Here is a 13,856-nt window from a genome sequence, read left to right on the forward strand (position 1 = left end):
CATTTAACATGATAACTTCTTTGCAGCAATTTTCTCTCAAAGGATAAAGAACTTTACTACAAGATAAACATACACAGCTACAGTAAAAATATCCCAGGTACTGGAGAGGAAAAGGTTCTCCTAACATTTAAATAAACTAGTCCTCATAGCTTTGAGTGAAAATTGTTATCATTAAACATGTAATATTAAGTACATCACAGAAGATATTAGTTGCCTACATTTACATATAAGTCAAATTGAGATTACACATCAAATTATAAATTCATAATAAAAGTAGCCATTTATTTGTTGAGTCCCTTCTGTGCTAAGCATTTTACAGTGTCTCTTTTATTCATCAATAGTTCTGTGGTGCAAATTCTATGATCTTTATTATAAAATAAAAACAGGACTACTTATAGAAAAGTTAAATAACGTTCTCAACTTCATTAGTGGCAGAGTGAGTGGAAGAACTGAAATTCAAAGCGAGGACTGACTTCCAAGTCTTAAATTTGTAGTTTCCAACTGATTAACTTTTCTTTAACAAGCTAGCTCTGCACTGCCTTTATTTAGAGCAGGGATTTCAAACTGAAAGGCCAATTGGGCCTAAGAAGGAATTATAAATAAGTGAAGAAAGCTATGTAGAAGACAAGAGCAGTCAGGCCTGTGGCAACCTAGACCTCCCGTCTAAAGAACGCCGCTCAGAGGGATGTGGCAGCCGCTACGCTAGACTGTGGGCCAGAGAGCTCCTCACAAGAGGCTGGAAATCCAGACTGTTTTAAGTGCCAGCGAGTAAAACAAAAATTTGAATTACACGGATGTCTGATGGAACATGTGTGGGGCCACACTGAGACTGGCACGCTGAAGGACCTCAGAGAGACACTGGCTGCATCTAACTGTGCAAAGAAGCTTTCCTACGTGCATTCTTTAAATCTACACAATAACCAGACAGTCCTCTGTCCAACCTTCCACCGGATGTGCTCTTCCCACCAGGGCATTTACTCCTGCTCTTGCTCAGCATCCCCAGAACGTGCTTTCCTGCAATTTTCAGGTTAACTCCTACTCAAACTTTAGCTCTTACTTCAAGTACTACCTCCTCAGTGAAGTATTCCGACTCCCACAAAAACCCTCCAATTTCTGGTTCTCATGGCATCTCCATGGGAGTGCATCTCCACACGCTTGGCACAGTCATAGTTTTATATTTGAGTGACTGACTAATGTGTCTCTCCTGCAACAGATGATTAAAAAAAACATGTCCATGAGAATAGGTCTGGTTTTGTTCACCTTTGATGACCCAGCACCTAGCACAGTACATGGCCCGTAACAGGCACTCAACAAATATTTGCTGAACAGAGAACAGAGGAGGAAAAAGGAAGGGGAGTCTTAAGAAAGAAAGTCTTAACGGACTACTTCCATCTTCTGCTGGCCCAGGCCCAGAAACAGCACCTGTGCATCACTGGCACTGGAGCACTCCCCAGACACTCCAAGCAGAGATAAACAAGGTGACTGACAGACAACCAAATGAGAACGAACGAAGCTGTACAGAACAGGGAATGGGGAGGTTACTGACGTTCCTGCTTAAGAATGTAACTTTGTGGAGACTGAGAGTCTGGATCCTTCTGAAAAGTGAAAGTAGATGGTGCTATTATTAGACCTCTAACAGAGATACTGAAGGGTCACACAACTTTACTTACTATCACGAAAATGCTTTTCCAGAAAAGAGATTATAAGAAATACAAAATCTGTTCAAGTTGCTTCACAATGACCTTAAAGGAAAGCTTTTGATCTGTTCGATTCCAGAGTACAAAAGGTTTCCTCAAAAACGATGACAGCAAGGAAACCAAAAGTCAATGATATTCAGTAAAAACAAAGAATAAACAGAGACTAAAATACGTGGCCTTCTCACGTGAACGTGAACAAGCGAGACTGGGAGGTTAAAGCAGTGCTCAGTAAAGGGTTTCCAAACCCTTACAAATAGTAACGATGAACTGTGGTCACATCTTCTTATTCCCTCTCAAGGGTAAGCACGAAAAGTTCCTTGCTTCTGTGCAAAGAAAAAAGGTCCTCATCACCTCCTTTTATTTACCATACAATGAAAAGCAAGGTCAAGTGGCATCTTCTTAGTCTAAAATGGCCCCTTTCACAAATGGAATCCATGAAAATACACTCTATGATGTTCACCATACTGAATGGTTTCTACTCCCAAACCGTAACTCCTAATACAGTTACACTTAAAATGATTCTATGCAAGTCTGGTTCTTTCCAGGATTCTCAACAGAAGGGAGGAAAGAAGCAAACTCTGGGAGTAAACAAGCCTGGGAGAGAGTCTACTCTGCCTTCCCATTAAGATATAACATGTATTAAAAATGATGAGATTCCTGCACCACAAAAATCTGTTTAATCCAGTATTTCTTAAACATTATAGAACCCAAGCAACACATTTTGGGGGTTGTCTCCCACCCAGGACAGCCTTCTAGTCACTCTTCAACACACAGGTCTTGTGCCTCTGCACTGCTTTGCACAATTCAACAGTGGACTGGAGGCCCAACTACATAAACTTGTAACTTTAAAGATACTTGGGCCTCTGTTGCTATAATAAACTTCAATAAATTATTACCTTTATGATTATGTTACAAAATACACTGGGCTTTAATTTCTATAAATTTTAATAACTTATGATTCTTATGAAATATTATTATCAAAACACATACCCCTTCTCTATAACATATATAGAAAAAAACTCATATAAAATTTTTCTGGTCTGTGTAAGTCAACTTACTAGTCTTACATTCAGGAGAACCCTGGATGTCTTGAACTTAAAAGACATGTAGATCAATCCTAATGCAGACTGAAACTAATTTTAGTAACTATGTATATCAACCAGGCATATCAAAAACCTGGAGAGCAATGGTAGCAAAACTAAGCTGAACATAAATTAGAAAGAAAGTCACATCTTTGCAACAAAGCCTTTAACATACTTTTAACTGCTTTGTATGGCTGGGTGGATCTCAAAAGAGAATTTTCTTAATTGGAGAATAAATTAGAAAGTTGGTGAAACTCACAAGCTCATAAACAGGTAATAATTTCAGAAGGAAAAAAACATTACGCTGGATAGGATAAGTTTGATTCAACTAAAAAAAAAACCAATTCTCAGGGTAATTTCAAAGCTTTCAGGTTCCAAGTTCTCTATGTATTATTCTCTTTCTAAAACTGCTAAAATGAATCAGGTCACAAGCAGCACAGATTCAAACTGCACATTAAAATATTCAAAGTACTAGCAATTTGACCTAAAAGTTTTAGTCTTTTGGTTGTATTCCTAAACAATGTCTTTTTGTGATTAGCTCTGTAAAATCACACACCATAGATCTGTTTAAATTTGCCTCTCATATTTAGGAACAAAGCCTCTTGATAAGAAAACAGCCATATCATTCTCACACAGTTTAATTACGAAGTTGTCCTTGGATTTCAGAAAAACCTTTCTGTAAAAAGAATCTGTTAAAAACTAACCCTGATTTTACTACTTGCATAGAAGCTTAGTAATTAAATTAATTTCATGGCATTTTAGAGGAGACAAAACCAACAACAACAATAACCAAAAAAACTAATTTTGATAGCTACATCAGGATAATATCATCAGTTCCTGATAATTCACCTGGGGAATGACCAGCAGGCAAGTTCTGTGCCCAAGAAAACGTCAATGAATAACTCTTGAAGAAGTTAAGAGAACCCTCCACCACTGTTGGTGGGAATGTAATCTGGTGGAGCCACTATGGAAAACAGTATGGAGGTTCCTTAAAAAACTAAAAAACAGTTACCATATGATCCAGCAATCCCACTTCTGGGCATATATCTGGAAGAGACTCTAATTCAAAAAGATACATGCACCCCAATGTTCCTAGCAGCACTAAATATACAATAGCCAAGACGTGGAAGCAACCTAAATGTCCATCAACAGATGACTGGATAAATATTACATTGTATATTTATACAATGGAATACTACTCAGCCATAAAAAAGAAATGCCATTTGCAGCAACATGGATGGACCTGGAAATGGTTGTTCCAAGTGAAGTTATCCAGAAAGAGAAAAAAATATCATATGATACCACTTATATATGGACTCTAAAATAAGACACAAATGAATTCATTAATGAAACAAAAATAGACTCACAGAAATAGAAAACAAACTATGGTTACCAAAGGGGAATGGGGATGGGAAGAAATAAATTAGGAGTTTGGGATTAGCAGATACAAACTATAATACACAAAACAGATAAACAACAAGGTCCTACTGTATAGTACAGGGAACTATATTCAATATTCTGTAATAAACCACAATGCAAAAGAATATGTGTATATAACTGAATCACTCTGCTGTACAGCAGAAAATAGCACAATATTATAAATCAACTGCACTGCAATTAAAAAAAAAAAGAATTTAAGTTAAAACTGACAGCTATGAGTCACCTTCTGAAGAAAGGAAAAACTAGGCAGATGTTGTAATGGGTATCACTTAATCTTTTACCACTCTTCCCTCATCCACTCAACTCCCGAGACACTGGCCTTCATGTAGTTGCTCCATGGGGCCCAATCATGACCTCTGTGTGTCTTTCATGGAATGGTCTCCACCAGGTTTCTGCTCAGATGTCACCTCCTCAGAGAAGTCCTGTGACTCCTCCCTCTGAAGAAGCCTTGTCTGTCTTATTCACAGCAATCACCCCAGCAACCAGAACAGGGTCTGACACAAGTACCCCATAAGTACTTGCTGAATGAATGAATGAGTCCACATACAACTTCAAAAATATAAAGCCAATCTGAAGACAATTTAAAAATAAGTGTATGAGCAAAATACAGATGAAGAAAGACAAATACCATATAATTTCACTCATGTGGAAACTAAAAAAACCAAAACAACAAACAAACAAAACAAAAACTCATAAATACAGAGATCAGTGCATAGATTAGTGTTACTGGGGGATAGGTGTTTGGGAGGTGAGTGAAACAGGTGAAGGGGGTCAACTGTATGGTGACAGGCAGTAACTAGACTTGTGGTGGTGATCGCTCTGTAGTGCATAGACGTGTCAGATTATAATGCTATACATCTGAAACTTATTTTTTTTTAAATACAGCTTGGTCAGATCATTTAGAAATAATTATCTTCAGGAGACTAAAAAATAAAAAAGAAAGTTTGCTAAAAGGGAACCAAAGGCTTATAATCATGGACATCAAGTATTTGGTTTTGACAAGAATGCACTTTGTAGCATTACTTCAACCACCAAAATCTGTCTTCTTAGAGAGTAAAGCATTATATTTTAAAGAACATGAGATATTATGGCAAAGAATTCTCCCAAACTGGACCTTGTTACTTCTCACTGACTTGAGAACTCTAACCAGGTGGCATCCTACCTACTTGCAAGTTAATCAGAACAGCTTTTATTTACACACACTCAATTCAGTTTAAAAAAAAGACACCCATGAATCAATAATCACCGCACAGATCTGTCAGCACAGCTGGTCATTAAAGATAAATGTTTAAAACAGAAAATATTAGAGAACAAAGATGTCCTTCAACATCTGCTACTTACACAAAATGCCTGGAACAAAAGAACCTCCGCAGTCCAAGGAACTTACCGTCACAGACTTCAGCGTCATTCCATGGTAGGTGCCCATGGTGTCAATTTTGAAGCCTTCCGTTTCTATAAAGAGAGGGCGTTAACTATTAGATTTTATATATTTCATGATAAACAATAAATCTAAAGTAGTAATCCACATTATATCTGACAGTTCAACAGGATAACAAAGCCTTCAATCTATACGTATAAAGTTACATCACATACTTGTGAAGATAAAAACTTTAAAAGGAATATTAGTCTCAAAAATACATTTAATACACACAACAAGCCCAATATGTAGAAGCTAGTTAGGACTACCTCTACAACTGTGTTCAACAGTCATAGAGTTGGCTGGAAATATCAAAATTTAGACTGAATAAGATACTTTATAACCCCCAAATTATTTATTCCTAATATTCAATGACAGCACCTTTTAAAAGCATCTAATATCATGAGAACTTCTTCACTTATAAAAATCTGTGTTCCAAAATTATAATCATAGGCATATGTTACAGAATTCGTAGAAAAGCAATGTTGTAAATAGGGACAGGGGTTCCAGGACAGAATCCCAATATACCTTCCTGTGACGGGTCAGATATTAAATATTTTACACACTGCAAGCCATACAGTCCCTGCCACAACTCCTAGGTTTTGCAGCTGCAGTGCCAGAGCAGGGTGAGCACACGCAAACAAATGAGCGCAGCCTGATGTGGCCCAAGGAGAATCAGATTTGGTCTGGGGGCTGTAATTACTGACCCATACTGACGTAATTCATTCCAAATGAGAAACACTGTAGTGGATAAAAGAATGGACGACTGTCTTTCTATGGCATGCATTCAGTACATGCCTTTATCCAGTAAATGAGACCAGCACACAATATTCACTACATCAAGGGCATATCCTTTAATAAACTTAAATGGAGATTTCAGATTATGCAGGAAAAAAGTCATAAATGTTAAACTTCTAGTTGCTTCTATCTCATTTTTTCATTACAAAAGTCAAGACAAATGAAGATTCCAAGAGAAATTATACTGACATTAGTCCTACCCTCTAACCACCTCGCTAACGAGGAAATGGTTCCCTACCGAATTACCCAGTCTATCACACAGCCATCACCAAATAAGTCTTCACACGATTACTCCAATCTATGCTTCCCAAATTCTCAATGTATAAATTTATTACTGGGGAAATATGATTTGATATGTAGAGTTTACCCTCTAAGATAAATTTTTGAGAAAAAGAATTAAGGTTAATAATAGCAATTATTTATAGATAGCTTATTATATACCAGTTACTATTTCTAGGGACTTTATATTAAACAACTAGTTTAATCCCCACAATAACCCTGGGAGGCAGGGACCACTACCAATACTATTAGCACTGTAATGACACACAGGAGGAAACGGAGACAGACTGCAGTTAAAGTAACTTATTGAAATTACTCTGTAAAATGCCAGATAGTATCTTCAGGCTTTGCAGGACACACAATCTCTGTCACAATTCAATACTACTGTCACAGCACTAAAAGAGCCACAGATAATACAAAATGAGTGAGTGTTCCAACAAAACTTTTTCACAGGGACACAAAGTGGTACAGACACGGCCTGCAGACTTTAGTTTGCCAACCCCTGCTCCTGAGTTTCAGAGCACCCTGCCTCTCAAGCTCCGCACAACCATAGTGAGGGGAAGATAAAAAGTAAGTAACTTGCCTTCTTTTCCTTTGAACCTTTCCTGGTCGTATCTGTTGTAGGCAGCTGGAATAGGCTGTTTGGTACGCAACGTGGGATCCTGTAGAAAAATATAATAAATATGAGTCACATGTTAATATTGTTTAAATTATTCCCTAAGACTCATAATAAAAACCACAATAAGGGTATCCTTTTCAAAGTTTTTCTTCCGATAGCCAATATGACAAAAGTGAGGAGTAGACAAAAGAGGGGAGTCTTCTGAAGCTTATTTTCAAGATACTGTTCACGGCTAGAAAATTACCGTCCCTAGCAGGGACAAGGGAAATGACCCCAAGTAAACGTACACCAAAGCAAAAGCAAAATTCTTAGACACTGCAGAAACAAAAGAGGTGTACCTAATAATTTCATTCTAATTGCTTAAATTTCTTTACAAATTAATAAAACTCCCTCCAATCATGAATTGTTTTTCTTTGACAAAAAGAAATCTTTTAATTCAAAGTTTACTGAGCAGACACTTTGCAGTCTTTTAACTGAATTCTCCAAATTATTAATCCTTAAATTAAATAAAACAATGACAAAAGATTGTCTTTTATAAATGTACAGTGTAAGACTGAAATTAACAAAGGTGTTATTTTTTAAAAATACTTAGAAAAATATGCAAATCTAATGATGTATACCTTAATTCACAAATACTTTATCTAAGACTCATACTGAATAGTATATACAAAATAGATTAACAAGTTTATATTGTATAGCACAGGGAAATATATTCAATATCTTACAGTAGCTTATGCTAAAAAAGAATATGAAAACGAATATATGTATATTCATGTATGACTGAAGAATTGTGCTCTACACCAGAAAATAGACACATCATTGTAAACTGACTATATCTCAATAAATAAATAAATAAAACTCAGTCTGCAAGAATCTAAAAAAGCATATCCAAGGAATAGTCCCAAAACTGCTTGGGAAATTCACAGTATTCATAAAGACTGACATAATCTTCATTTTATTACAATGGGATGCTACACCAATTATTATAACAAATGAAACACACTTATTCAAGACTGTCACTAGGTGTACACCTCTGTAGTCAAATGCCAAACATTAAAATTTTCAAGTATTTTAACTATTATGGAAACACAGAATATTCACAGTCACGAAGATAATGATTGAACTGCTTTAAGATTTAATATGCATCCTACCAACTGCTATTCAAGACGTCAACCAATTCACAATTACAAGCACGCTATGTTTTACCATGGCAACACTTGCCCCACCAGCTTTCTCACTCATCTTTAAGCCCCACTAGACTACAACCTCAGAGGCAGAAGGACTGTGGGCCTCTTCATTCCTGTGTCTCCTTGTCAGCACACTGTCTGACAAATAGGAGACACTTAAATACTTGCTAGAAAGTCACCTGAAATATTTACCTAAATATCAGCAAAAAATTCACTACACCTGAAAGGTTAAATACCAAGGATTTCATGAAAAACTAAAACTATTAGTTCTTGCAAAGACTGTATTAGTGCTCTACAAATTTTGATAGACTTTTAAAAAATTCTATATAAAATAAAAAAGATTTTACTTGTATATTATTTTTCCTTTGCTGAATCTTATGAAACTGGCTGGAAGAATTTTCAACAAAATTGGAGGGCATGTGTGCGCTTAAATACAGGCTATACATTGTGCATGAAATTTACTTTGGGAGGGTCCCAAGTAGCTCCTCAGAGAGTGAGGCCATCAAACCTCACTAAGTGCTAGAACTAAGGCACAATGAAAGGACCAAATGGCCTGTGATCAGGAGAAACAAAACACACAGATACCAATCATTTCAAAAAGAGCCCCAAAGTGAAAGGTAGCAGACATTTCTATTTTTAACAATGATTAATGATGCTCCCAAACAACAATGAATAAATAGGCCAGCTATGGTTTACCTAATTACTCAGAAGACTTTTCCTTATTAATCCTTTTCAGATAACCCAGGTATACCTCCAGTTAAGAACCACCGCTGAAGTCACTTTTAATGGCGGGGAGGGTTTTTATATCCTTCCGATACACTGAAGCAGCAAAATGTTCAAAACCTACTGACTTGAAAACTTTAAGGTCCCAGATCAAGACAGTGAAGTAGGAAGACCCTGAGCTCACTTTCTCCCATGAACACACCAAGACTATGACCACACACAGGACAACTGTCTCTGAGAACAATCTGAAGGCCAGGAGAACAGGCTTTCTACAATTAGAACATAAAGAAAAGGCTACAACAAGATGGGAAGGAGGGACAGAAACCCAGCCTAGTCAGAGAGAAAATGACAAATACCATACGATTTCAATTATAGTGGAATCTAAAAAAGAAAACAAATGAATGAACCAAACAAAACAGAAACAGACTCACAGATACAGAGAACAAACTGGTGCTCATCAAAGGGGCTGGGCGTGTTAGGGCAAAACAGGTAAAGGGGATTAAGGAGTACCGACTTCTGGTTACAAAATAATTAAGTCACAGGGATGTAACATACAGCATAAGGAACATTGTCAATAATATCGCAGTAACTTTGTACAGTGACAAGTGGTTACCAGATCTATGGTTATGATCAATCTGTGATATATAGAAATGTTGAATCACTATGTTGTATACCTGAAACTAATATACTATTGTATGTCAACTATACTTCAACTCAAAAAATTAAATAAGCAAATAAACACTTTAAGATGCTTTCACAGTCACAATACTGAATAATCACTTTCATTAAAATTACTACATAAACAGCAAAACATCCCTACCACAGGTGCTGCATTTGGGGCCGGTCGCTGTTCAGGTGCACGCCCTTCTTCTCTGGCTTTTACTGACTGAAGAATTGCAAAAATGTTCTTGGAAAAATTCTGAAACAGAAATAGATTTTAATTAATAAGTCCACTTAAAATAAAAATATTCAGTAAGTTTACTTAATAAGCAATTTCAGACTAAGTTTTTTTCTATCAATTCTTCCCTGTTGTATCATTAAAAATTAATTATTACACAGATAAGTAAAAATCGACTACTACTAGGAAATTCATCCAAAGACCAATTATCATAAATTCAGTGTTATTCATTTTACTTAAAGTGCATAACTGGCTATAAATTCATTCATATTCTCTATTTATTTAAATATGTTAGCAGGAAACAGGTTAGCCCTTAAAAAAATAAAATTGTGGCGGATTTGTTGCCAATGGGGCTTATTCTAAAAGAAATTAATTCTTCTGAAAGAAATCAACTACTATATTCTCTCCTAGGTAAAATAAATTCCAGTTCTAATTTCAGACTGCTATAATTTATGAGATGGTCAAAGTTTTGAGATATTGTTTGTTAAGAGTGAATATGCAGTTTTCAAAGTTTTGCAAGTTGGAAAGCATTTTCAAAAATTTAACTTAATGAACTTTTGCGTGAACAATCTTAGCAACACTGAACAAAGCTGACTCATCTGACTACTTCCTTCCTTCATGAAATATTCTTTTTCCATCTGAGGCTCTCCCTCAGTTTCTCTGGGACTCTTCAAATTTTACTTGTCAATCACTTATCATTTTATGCAATATGTGCTACTATAAGCCAAACACCTTGCTTGGCACTCTGATACAAAGATAACCAAGAGGAACTTTTCCCTGCCCTCATGAACCTCAAATGCAACATGACTTCTCTTCTCTGGACGACTGAGAGCCCTGTTCCCTTGGCTTGGACCACCTGTCCCACCTCACTACTTTTTACTCTTCCGGTATCATCCCCTTTGCTCTTGACCAAGTGAGCCACCCGCCCTAGCAGCAGCATCCCCATAACGTCCTGTGCCACAATTACTGCTTATTTAGTTTTCTGTCTTCTGTTAAAGAACACAATCTCTATTAAAGCCAGGATCAACACCTCTCTAGTCAGGGCCTACCACTTGCCTGGCTTGAAGATGTTAAATAAATATTACACAAATAAGCACATACACAAAAGGGCAGACAGCCTGAAACACAGCTTTCACCACTGCTCCAGTTAGAGCCGTAGCAGTTCCCATAATTCTTTATGCACAGCAAATAAGTGTCTCACAACCACTTCCCACTCTTGAAAATTATGGCACCCCCCAAAGACTTTTAGTTTACATAGATTACAATATTTATCACATTAGAAATTTAAACTGAGATATTTTAAAAATGCTAATTTCTTCAAAAAGGGAAAAAAACTTATTCCATGAAAAAAATAATTTTTACAAAAAACTATCTTCCAAAATGCACAAGAAGGAAAGACAAGAAAGAGTGGCACTATGGAAAATTTAGGAAACTATGACAGTCACAGTAGAGAAAAGAAATCTCCCAAATTCTAACTTTCTCATGAAAGCTCTCATTTTATTATTGGCAACAAATATTGTCAGCTATTTTCTTGAAGTTATAGGCTTTTTTTCTCTCATTTTCTAAAAAATGTCTGCCAAATACACAAGTCTGAATAACACAGCTATTCAAATTTTTGAAAAATGGTTTTGTGTGTAAAAGCAGCTGGGTCAGCATGCAACTTAAACAATGTCCAAGTGCTGTTCGTGGAGACAACCGTCACATTCTGGTGTGCAGAAGTGCTCTGTATGGCCTGATTTCATCATAGAAGATACTAGAAAGATGTTTACAAAAAGGTCAAGTTTTAATAAATTTTAAAATTTCACCAAGGACATCATTAGTGGGTCAGAAATAAAATGGTTACTTGCAAAGTTTGGTGCCAATGCTCTGATTCATGCCAAGATGCCAGCAGGTAAGCAGCCACTACTTTTGCACCAGCAGTGCAACATCAACAAAGTGACAAATACAAATAAAGTCTTAATTCTATCATGAAAATTGTTAAAATTATGAAAATCAAATTTTACTACTTTAAAAATAATAAAGTACTACAATGAGAGAAACAAACTCTAGAAGAATCAATCAAAATGTTACTAGCTGTTTTTGTGTGGCATAATTACAAGCGATTATTCTTCTTCTTTTAATGATCTCTTATCAGTTTTTCAACAGTGAATATACACTAGCTTATGTAAGTTTAAAAGTGTGTTTTTAATGACACTATAATATGAGGTTGCCTTACATGGGGTGCTTGCAATAGTAATATAACTATATGAGTATATATTTTTATTTCTTATGGAATCCTGAACCTATCTCGTGATCCAGAAAATAAGAAAGCCCTGAAACCTGGGAATAATGAAGATCTGTCTAAAATCACAATGCCTTTTAGGGCTATGAGTATCTAAAAGGTTTTTTAGAGTCTGGAAGATGAAAACAGTATACAGAAAGACTATCAAAATAGTCAAAATAGTTGTTTTTGATTTTTTTAAATGTTAACACTCATAGAAGCAAACCTAGCTATCAAACAGTTCTTCAAGTATTAACTTATTTTTTAAATTAGACATTGGTGCCAGCAACACTTATTTTATAGAACACTAAGTTCTGAAACAGTGGTACAATCCTGCCACCTAGAGTCCAAAGAAAATTGTCATTTCAAAAATTACAATGAACACTGGCAGAACGTAAGTAACATATGCATCTATTAAGCATATTAGACAGTAAAAATAAGTATCTACAGACCACTTTATTTTAAATACAAAAATGAAAATCTACTTATGTTCTCTGATTTCTCTATAGTTCTAAGCTTTGGAGAAGGATTCTGACTCTTGACCTCAAGTACTTTGTAAAACAAGTCCAAGCACAAAAGAAAAAAAGTTCTTTCCTTCAAAAATTCTTTTCTAGTACTTTTATTCTTACTAATATGGTACAATAAACTTAAGGCCAGAATCCAAAAAAATCTGCAAACAAAACCAGTCTGCGTGCACCAATGTTTCGTTCACTTTCGTCAGTAATCTCACAACTTCTATAAACCTTCTCATCAAATCAACTGAGAACAAGTACACATCAGTGAAGCATTAGCATTTAAGGGAAGACTGGGAGGCACGGAAGGAAAAGACATAGAAAGCAAGTGAGTGAGACAGAATCGAGGGAACCCTTTTGGAGATCTACTAAGATGCTGAATCTCCAGTATCTTTCAACTTTTCTCTTTCAAAAATTAAAGCACACTACCTCCTTTAATCAGCAATTCACTTCTAGGAATTAATCCTTTTGCTATATACACATAAATGTACAAAGGTCTATGTACAAGGATATTTTCTAATTCAACTGTCTGTAATCACGAATAGGAAGGGCAGGGAGGAGGAGGAGGGAGAGGAGAAAGGGAAGGAAGAAAGTACACAATCGCACAGGAAAAAAACAGAACACCTCCATTAATAAGGAATAAACAACATTGCTACAGCCACACAACAGAATACAATGTAAAATACACTCTATAAACGTGTGGTGACTGATTTTCATAATTTCTCTACTTTGTGAGGAAAAAATTAATAATGGTATTAATGACCAGAGACTTGCCGTCATTCCCTGTTCACTAGGTTTAAGCAAAAATCTCATCAAGAAGAAAACTGGGCGTCTCTTTGGATTTATGAGTGAGGTGGAAATCAAGAGACTCGCACTTTGATTCAGACTTTTTCATCAGCTTCCTTGGTGACCCTCAACCAACCATATGCTCAGATGGAATGGTG

The 13,856-nt window shown here is 36.0% G+C and overlaps 1 protein-coding gene across 1 annotated transcript in view; it reads right to left on the reverse strand.

Moving 5' to 3' along the window:
• The window catches only part of CDC73 (cell division cycle 73), an 81,313-nt gene that overhangs the window by 53,066 nt on the left and 14,391 nt on the right, over window positions 1-13,856 (reverse strand). Inside the window, exons 8-10 of the mRNA XM_010974038.3 lie at window positions 10,063-10,161; window positions 7,297-7,375; window positions 5,607-5,671 (exon numbers count right to left, since the gene is read on the reverse strand). Of these exons, the coding sequence (XP_010972340.1) occupies window positions 5,607-5,671; window positions 7,297-7,375; window positions 10,063-10,161 (243 nt within the window). The remainder of the gene's footprint in view (window positions 1-5,606; window positions 5,672-7,296; window positions 7,376-10,062; window positions 10,162-13,856) is intronic.

Source organism: Camelus bactrianus, chromosome 23 (assembly GCF_048773025.1).
Source record: "Camelus bactrianus isolate YW-2024 breed Bactrian camel chromosome 23, ASM4877302v1, whole genome shotgun sequence".
Lineage (NCBI taxonomy): Eukaryota > Metazoa > Chordata > Mammalia > Artiodactyla > Camelidae > Camelus > Camelus bactrianus.